The sequence below is a fragment of the Salmo salar genome, unplaced genomic scaffold (genome assembly GCF_965601325.2).
Source record: "Salmo salar unplaced genomic scaffold, fSalSal1 ptg000578l, whole genome shotgun sequence".
Taxonomy (NCBI): Eukaryota; Metazoa; Chordata; class Actinopteri; order Salmoniformes; family Salmonidae; genus Salmo; species Salmo salar.
In genome coordinates this window covers 277,467-287,396 of record NW_027675424.1, presented here as the reverse complement: position 1 = coordinate 287,396, position 9,930 = coordinate 277,467, and the positions used below count along the sequence as shown (strand labels likewise).

At 40.4% G+C, this 9,930-nt stretch overlaps 1 protein-coding gene across 1 annotated transcript; it reads right to left on the bottom strand.

Moving 5' to 3' along the window:
- Positions 1 to 1,854: 1,854 nt before the first annotated feature.
- Positions 1,855 to 9,700, bottom strand: LOC145876337 (uncharacterized). The gene is made up of 2 exons (XM_082972126.1): positions 9,188 to 9,700; positions 1,855 to 4,712 (listed from the first exon to the last, which is right to left on the bottom strand). Exons 1-2 carry the CDS (start codon positions 9,474 to 9,476, stop codon positions 2,980 to 2,982), a joined length of 2,022 nt encoding a protein of 673 aa, XP_082828252.1. The 5' UTR covers positions 9,477 to 9,700; the 3' UTR covers positions 1,855 to 2,979.
- Positions 9,701 to 9,930: the final 230 nt, after the last annotated feature.

Sequence of the window (9,930 nt, the reverse complement as noted above, 5' to 3'; positions counted from 1 at the left end):
TGAGGAGGAGAGAGCAGCTGTAACAGTACCTGGTCTAGTTCATGACATTGAGGAGGAGAGAGCAGCTGTAACACAGTACCTGGTCTAGTTCATGACATTGAGGAGGAGAGAGCAGCTGTAACACAGTACCTGGTCTAGTTCATGACATTGAGGAGGAGAGAGCAGCTGTAACACAGTACCTGGTCTAGTTCATGGCATTGAGGAGGAGAGAGCAGCTGTAACACAGTACCTGGTCTAGTTCATGGCATTGAGGAGGAGAGAGCAGCTGTAACACAGTACCTGGTCTAGTTCATGACATTGAGGAGGAGAGAGCAGCTGTAACACAGTACCTGGTCTAGTTCATGACATTGGGAAAGGGACAAGGGGGATACTAAGAGGGACCAAGAGTCTGTTGATTGGTCAGTCATTGGGTTTATTTGTTTCGCAATATGTTCAAATCAAATCAAGCTTTATTTATACAGCACATGTCAGACATGGATGCAACACAATGGCTTCACAGGAAAAAACTATGAAAATAATCAGAAATATTTAGTACACAAATATGAGGATAAAAAACAATAATAACAACTGAAAGACTAATGAGCATTGTAAGGAAATGCCATTGATTAAAATATCAACAATATGATGCAACATCCAACCCAAAATATAACTTGTTTTTTAGGAGGGGCTCTGAAAGACACTATGGGGGTGTCCACTGGAAGTTGACTAGTAACAACAACTGGGACCTAAAAGACACCCACCATGAGACCCACTAAATCTGCCCAAGAAGAGGCAAACAAAAGAAAATCCCACACCAAACTTAAAGACAGGAAGCAAACCAAAAAGGTGGAGCAACTAAAGGTGTTGACTCTCCACATGTATCAAGACAACTGGAGCACTGGGCCAGACACTCTTAAATAGAACCTGGACCAGCTCAGGTGAAACACCTTCCCACTAACGAGATGGACAAGCCAGCACAGGTGTAACACATACTGACTAACGAGGTGACACCAATCAGTGCGTCCTACGTGCTAACGAGCTAGACGGGCTAACGAGCTAGACGTGCTAACGAGCTAGACGTGCTAACGAGCTAGATGTGCTAACGGGCTAACGAGCTAGACGGGCTAACGGGCTAGACGTGCTAACGAGCTAGACGTGCTAACGAGCTAGACGCGCTAACGAGCTAGACGTGCTAACGAGCTAGACGTGCTAACGAGCTAGACGTGCTAAAGTCCAACCTCAAAACATAAATGGAAAAACCAAAGCCTGTAACACCTTAAGACAACAAATATATCCTATATTTATGTTGGACAAGTTTGCTCACCACCAACAGAAAACAACTTCCATTTCATATTAAAATCAACTAAAATGCTTCACCTCCTGTCAACAATTAAAAACAAGAAAAACACACTTATTTCTAAATAATAATATACAATTGAAATATTTTTTTCTCCTTTTTCTCTTCTTTCTATAGAATCCTAAAACTCACTAGCTTCTAGAACTCTCGTCTTCCTAAAACTCACTAGCTTCTAGAACTCTCGTCTTCCTAAAACTCACTAGCTTCTAGAACTCTGGTCCACTTGGAACGAGCCCAAACAAAACATCTGCAAAACGGAAAAAGTCAAAATGAATTGTGATCAAATGTACACCCTTTTGTTAATATGTATTGGCAATAATTAACTTAAAGGTCAGGCATGGAATAATAAAACGTATATTTTGTCAGGCTGAATGTTTGAAATATGAGGTGATTTGAGACATGATTCTTCAGTAGTGGAATAAAGACAATTAACGCTTGAATGTTGTGAAGAAATACTGGAGTGATGTAGGATTGTTAATAAAATTGATTACAGACCAAATGATTATACTGCGTCCATGTGTATTTATTTCTTTATTTTAACCTTCATTTAACAGTAACCGAAAGGTTGCTGGATTGAATCGCGAGCTGACAAGGTAAATCTGTCGTTCTGCACCTGAACATGGCAGTTAACCCTCTGTTCCCCGGTAGGCAATAATTGTCAATAAGTCAGTTATGAACAAATTCTGATTTACAATGACGGCCCAACGCTCTAACCACTAGGCTACCTGCAACTAAAGTTGAAATTAAGTTTTTTTCAAGTCACTGAAAAAACGGGGCATAGTCTTCTTTTCAATTACATGTTGCTAGATGGGATATCCCCGATGTCAAAACACAGTTTTAACGTGTCCAAATCAATAACCAATAAGCAGAAACAGTTTGTGATAAATTGAAAACCTAAACATAAAATGTGCTATATACACAAACATCTGCCACAATAATCATATTACTTGTAATTTTTAAAACAAGCACCTTATAAACTGCACCAGAAACGCTGTTGTTTTGACAAGTAGCAATAAATCACTGATATCAATTAGGGGGGAAATCAGGTTGTACATGATGTTGAAACTAACAGAACTAAACAAAACACATGGAAATGGGAGATATATTTCACCTCACTGGTTAGAGGACAACCTGAAGAAGACAGTCAGCTACATTTTGGAGTGATGCATTTAAATGTAGGGGTCGCTAAACAAAGGAACTTATTTGTCATCACTCATCGATATCATGTTGAAATCAATTATGCAAGAGGAGGGACATGAGGTTGCACATCCTGTTAAAACGAACAGCTGAAAAACCACATGGAATCTGGGAATAATGTGTACATCCCTGGTCAGAGGACAACTTGTAGAAAGCTGCTAGCTACATTTTGAAGTGTTGCATTTTGATTCAAGTGGGTCACCAACATGGTAAGTGTAACACAGCTCTTTTTTTGTTAATCACTTTTTGTTAAATCTCATAAATAGTAACTCTTCCATTTCAGAGCCTGGATTTTCCCCCTGAGGCTAATATCCATATCATGTTGAAATCAATAGAACAGGGGACAAACGTTTAGGGTTCTACATTGTGACATCATTAAAATACTCCTTCTACAATGTTTAAACATTCTACATTGTGACATTATATCATTGATATCATGAAACAACTCATTCATGTATTTTCTGATGTTTGATCAGATGTCTTTTACCGGAGAATCTCTTGTCACACTGATCACAGCTATAAGGTTTCTCTCCTGTGTGTGTTCTCTGGTGTCGAGTCAGACAGCCAGATGTAGTAAAACTCTTCCCACATTCACCACAGCTATAAGGTTTCTCTCCTGCGTGTCTTCTCTGGTGTCGAGTCAGAGAGCAGGATGCAGCAAAACTCTTCCCACATTGATCACAGCTGAAAGGTTTCTCTCCTGTGTGTATTCTCTGGTGTAGAGTCAGAGAGAAAGATGAAGTAAAACTCTTCCCACATTGAGTACAGCTAAAAGGTTTCTCTCCTGTGTGGGTTCTCTGATGAATTTTAATGCCTGACGAAGAGGTGAATCTCTTCCCACAGTCAGAGCAGCAGTGAGATCTCTTCCCTGTGGATCTCTGCAGGTGTTTCTTGAGGTGTTTTGATCTGGAGAGACAGCCAGATGTAGTAAAATTCTTCCCACATTGACCACAGCTATAAGGTTTCTCTCCTGTGTGTCTTCTCTGGTGTCGAGTCAGAGAGCCAGATGTAGTAAAACTCTTCCCACATTGATCACAACTATAAGATTTCTCTCCTGTGTGTGTTCTTTGGTGTAGAGTAAGATAGCCAGATGTAGTAAAATTCTTCCCACATTGACCACAGCTATAAGGTTTCTCTCCTGTGTGTCTTCTCTGGTGTCGAGTCAGAGAGCCAGATGTAGTAAAACTCTTCCCACATTGATCACAACTATAAGGTTTCTCTCCTGTGTGTGTTCTTTGGTGTAGAGTAAGATAGCCAGATGTAGTAAAACTCTTCCCACATTGACCACAGCTATAAGGTTTCTCTCCTGTGTGTCTTCTCTGGTGTCGAGTCAGAGAGCCAAATGTAGTAAAACTCTTCCCACATTGACCACAACTATAAGGTTTATCTCCTGTGTGTGTTCTCTGGTGTAGAGTCAGAGAGCCAGATGCAGCAAAACTCTTCCCACATTGATCACAGCTATATTGTTTCTCTTCTGTGTGTGTTCTCTGGTGTAATATCAGGCTGTCTGGCCGAGTAAAACTCTTCCCACATTGATTACAGCTATAAGGTTTCTCTCCTGTGTGTACTCGCTGGTGTCTAGTCAGATGGCAAGATGAAATATAAGTCTTCCCACATTGATCACAGCTATAAGGTTTCTCTCCTGTGTGTGTTCTCTGGTGTACAGTCAGGTCACTAGATGAAATAAAACTTTTCACACATTGATTACAACTAAAAGATTTCTCTCCTGTGTGTATCCTCTGGTGTGATAACAGGTTGCTTGACTGAGTAAAACTCTTCCCACATTCAGTACAGCTGTACGGTTTCTCTCCTGTGTGTATTCTCTGGTGTAGAGTCAGAGAGAAAGATGTAGTAAAACTCTTCCCACATTGATCACAGCTGTAAGGTTTCTCTCCAGTGTGAATTCTCAGGTGTACTTTTAGTGCTTTTAATCTTAAGTAACTCTTCCCACAATCAAAACAGTGGTGAGATTTCGCTCCTGTGTGTGTTCGCTGGTGTATTTTAAGTTCTGATGAAGATTTGCAATGTTTTCCACAGTCAGAGCAGCAGATAGATTTCTTCCCTGTGGGTCTCTGCTGGTGTTTCTTGAGGTGATAGAATCTGGACAGACTCTTCTCTGACTCGTTAGCATCATGATGTTGAGGCTCCCCAGAGGATCCATGATAGTCACGTCTCTCTCCTGTGTGAACAAGTCAGACAGATAGTTAAAGGCTCACAACAGCAGAAATCCACTGAAAAAGGTGATGCCAACAGCGTAGCCATGATACTGTACAACAATTGACGTCTGTAATGAATGTTAAAATTACTTGACAATTGTCTTAAGACAGTCAAGTGAGCAACAATAGTCATATTTAGTCTTGTTTTCACATTAGTAGTAACTAGAAATAAGTAAAAGGTGTTGAACTCCTAAGCAGTGTGCCAGGCGACTTTTGTTCTCAAATATAGGCACCTTTCTGTGTTTCCTAATATTGCGACAAGGGCGATGCGCACACAATTTGATTGCAGAAACACCTCCCTGCTAATGCAGAAACTGCTAGCTATGTATGTAGTATATCTGCCTGGAGCAAAAATGGTGAGCAAGTGGCCTAAGCTGTGCCATTAGAGATTCTGGGTTCGAGTCCAAGCTCTGAGGCCCATGGGCTAGGTGGCACCAAATCGTCCCACCTACGTAACAGCCAGTTGAATCCTGTGGCGCGATTTTCAAATACCTTAGAAATGCTATTACTTCAATTTCTCAAACATATGACTATTTTACAGCATTTTAAAGACAAGACTCTTGTTAATCTAACCACACTGTCCGATTTCAAAAAGTCTTTACAACGAAAGCAAAACATTAGATTATGTCAGCAGAGTACCCAGCCAGAAATAATCAGACACCCATTTTTCAAGCTAGCATATAATGTCACAAAAACCCAGAAGACAGCTAAATGCAGCACTAACCTTTGATGATCTTCATCAGATGACACACCTAGGACATTATGTTATACAATACATGCATGTTTTGTTCAATCAAGTTCATATATATATCAAAAAACAGCTTTTTACATTAGCATGTGACGTTCAGAACTAGCATACCCCCCGCAAACTTCCGGGGAATTTACTAACAATTTACTAAATTACTCACGATAAACGTTCACAAAAAGCATAACAATTATTTTAAGAATTATAGATACAGAACTCCTCTATGCACTCGATATGTCCGATTTTAAAATAGCTTTTTGGTGAAAGCACATTTTGCAATATTCTAAGTACATAGCCCAGCCATCACGGGCTAGCTATTTAGACACCCGGCAAGTTTAGCCTTCACCAAAATCAGATTTACTATAAGAAAAATGTTATTACCTTTCCTGTTCTTCATCAGAATGCACTCCCAGGACTTCTACTTCAATAACAAATGTAGGTTTGGTCCCAAATAATCCATCGTTATATCCAAACAGCGGCGTTTTGTTCGTGCGTTCTAGACACTATCCGAAATGGTAAATACGGGTCGTGCGCATGGCGCATTTCGTGACAAAAAAATTCTAAATATTTCATTACCGTACTTCGAAGCATGTCAACCGCTGTTTAAAATCAATTTTTATGCAATTTATCTCGTAAAAAAGCGATAATATTCCGACCGGGAATCTACGTTTCGGTAAATAGAGGGAAAAACAGAAAGACGGGGGAGGCCAGTGCACGAGCCTAAGCCCTTTGTCCTCTGATAGACCACTTAGCAAAAGCGCTCGTGTGTTTCAGCCAGGGCTTTGAATTACGTCATTCAGGTTTTTCCCGGGCTCTGAGAGCCCATTGGAGCCGTGGGAAGTGTCACGTTACCGCAGAGTTGTTTTGGGAAGAGATGTCAAAGAAAGCCAATAAATGGTCAGACAGGCCACTTCCTGTAAAGGAATCTCACAGGTTTTGGCCTGCCATATGAGTTCTGTTATACTCACAGACACCATTCAAACAGTTTTAGAAACTTTAGGGTGTTTTATATCCATATATAATAAGTATATGCATATTCTAGTTACTGGGTAGGATTAGTAACCAGATTAAATCGGGTAAGTTTTTTATCCGGCCGTTTAAATACTGCCCCCTAGCCCTAACAGGTTAAATCCACACCTTGCTGGAAGCCCCGCATTCCACAGGTGATGAGCGTGAGACTTGGATATATTCCTTAAATGATTTAATCCTTAAATGTAATACCTCACTTCACCGACCCAGGAAGTGGAGGAGCCAAACAGGTGTTGTAACTCGTTCATAACTGGCAAGCAGATCGGTAGAAATGGTAAGATAAATTGGCACTTCAAACGGAAATGGAAAAAGTTTGCCTATTTTACCGGAAACTCCAGGAGCATTACGTCAGAATTAACGAAGGCCAGCAGCAGGTGGGGAATTGGTTATTTTCTTCTGGTTATATTGACCTCTGGATTCCTCAAGTCATTTGTGTGTGTTAATTATTTAATCAAACGCTTGAAGCATCAGTTCAATTCAAGTTCTGCACATACAGTTGATTTTATTAAACACATGGAGAGTGTCTATATGAACAAATACACGTCATAACATTTCAACCAATCAATTGGTAGAAAGAAAATACTATTTTTTTTTTAAATCTGCCCTAGGACATACAACATACATGCATTCAGACCCCTTCACCTTTTTACATATTTTTATTATGAAATAGATTTTTTTTTCAATTATCAATTTTCAGACAATACCTCATAAAGACATCACAATACCCCATAAAAGTGAGAAAAAAAGTTTAGAAATGCTTGTATATATATATATATATATATATATATATATATATATATATATATATATATATATATATATATATATATATATATATATATATATATAGGTCATGCCAGTAGGCTACAGTAGGTTGTATCTCTCTAGGTCATGCCAGTAGGTTACAGTAGGTTGTAACTCTCTAGGTCATGCCAGTAGGTTACAGTAGGTTGTAACTCCCTAGGTCATGCCAGTAGGTTGTATCTCTCTAGGTCATGCCAGTAGGTTACAGTAGGTTGTATCTCTCTAGGTCATGCCAGTAGGTTACAGTAGGTTGAATCTCTCTAGGTCATGCCAGTAGGTTACAGTAGGTTGTAACTCTCTAGGTCATGCCAGTAGGTTACAGTAGGTTGTATCTCTCTAGATCATGCCAGTAGGTTACAGTAGGTTGTAACTCTCTAGGTCATGCCAGTAGGTTACAGTAGGTTGTAACTCTCTAGGTCATGCCAGTAGGTTACAGTAGGTTGTATCTCTCTAGGTCATGCCAGTAGGTTACAGTAGGTTGTATCTCTCTAGATCATGCCAGGAGGTTACAGTAGGTTGTAACTCTCTAGGTCATGCCAGTAGGTTACAGTAGGTTGTATCTCTCTAGGTCATGCCAGTAGGTTACAGTAGGTTGTATCTCTCTAGGTCATGCCAGTAGGTTACAGTAGGTTGTAACTCTCTAGGTCATGCCAGTAGGTTACAGTAGGTTGTATCTCTCTAGGTCATGCCAGTAGGCTACAGTAGGTTGTAACTCTCTAGGTCATTCCAGTAGGTTACAGTAGGTTGTATCTCTCTAGGTCATGCCAGTAGGCTACAGTAGGTTGTAACTCTCTAGGTCATGCCAGTAGGTTACAGTAGGTTGTAACTCTCTAGGTCATGCCAGTAGGTTACAGTAGGTTGTAACACTCTAGGTCATGCCAGTAGGTTACAGTAGGTTGTATCTCTCTAGGTCATGCCAGTAGGTTACAGTAGGTTGTATCTCTCTAGGTCATGGCAGTAGGCTACAGTAGGTTGTAACTCTCTAGGTCATGCCAGTAGGTTACAGTAGGTTGTAACTCTCTAGGTCATGCCAGTAGGTAGTATCTCTCTAGGTCATGCCAGTAGGTTACAGTAGGTTGTATCTCTCTAGGTCATGCCAGTAGGTTGTATCTCTCTAGGTCATGCCAGTAGGTTACAGTAGGTTGTATCCAAGTGGAAACAATTATCAACCCAATGTGGAAAGTGTTGAATTTGGTCAACAACAAAATGAATGGCTTATTTGCTACGTGAGGTTTACTTGATCTAACAGAAGTTTCGTAATGATTAAGTTGTTACGTGGACACGTGACATACCGACAACTTTGATAAAAACACTATAGGAGTTGTCTTCAGATCGCTATGCATATTCATGCTAGTAGCTTAGCATCTCTCTCCATTGAATACAGGCGGTTGACGACAACAACCCTCATAGAATATAAACAATAGATTACAATAATAAGATGTATCCACCATTCCAAAGAAAAGATAAACGGGAGCTAGAAGACCCGCAGTGCAGCTTTGTGGACAACGACTCCCCTTGTTAGGACGGAGAGACATCTTGTCAGTATATCCATAATCTTTGGTGTAGCCAACCCAACTCTCACATGGCTCTCATGGGGGGAACGGTGTGTAGTAAAACATCACTACATTAAAATCACTACATGCCGTGGCCCCCAGTCTGCGGTCAGCAGATAGACCCTCATCAAATATATATGTTAAGTCACTTTTTGGAAACGGAACGGAGAAAACAAGGGGTAGCTTGCTCTCTACGTCGTCTGATTCTAGACATATCAGTCATCATCCCAGGGCCCTCCGTTGAAGAGGTATTGACGAGCCAACTCCGAATATCCAAAGTTAAAAACGAATTGAAGGCGGTACTTACTGGTGTTAATCAGATCTCCCGTCTCCTCCTCTTCATCTTTCAATGTGACAGTAATCTCTCCTTCCTTCTTCACTCCAAAAACAGCATCATCCTCTTCTTCCTCTTGTTTAACTGAAACGTCTCTCTCTTCATCTTTCACTGTAACAGCCTCACCCTCTACTTCTTGTTTTACTGTAACATCCTCCTCTTCCTTCTCCTCTTTCACGACAATGTTCAGCCCCAGAGCTTCTTTCTCCGTCCAGCAGACCTCCTCTTCTTTAACAGGAGAGGAGTAGTTTAGGGAGCTCATGTTCGGGGATGTTAGCTAGCTAGCTATCATTAGCGACTAGGCTAATGCTAACTTAACCAGTCAGCTACTATAGCTGACTAATAAAAAATAACGTAATATTAAATTAAATAGGTTAACAAGTAGATACGACAGAAGTGTGTCTAAAACACAGTAGCTAATATAGATCGAAAGCGTCTAAATAGCTTGAATCTTTCGGCTATGTTGGCTAGCAAGCTACCGAGGTGGTTGACGAGCTGTTTATGAAGAACCGTCCACTAGATTATACGTCACGCTGCAGCATCGCCTGAAAGACGCACATCGCCGTCTGCTGACTGGAGGGAAACGCAGTTGAGGATCAGATTTTATTTTCAGACAAAGATTATTTTACATGGATTTAATTAAATAATACTATTGAGACATACAAAGACAGGAATGTGGTGATTGATTAGTGAGAATAAAAAATGTTTACTACAGC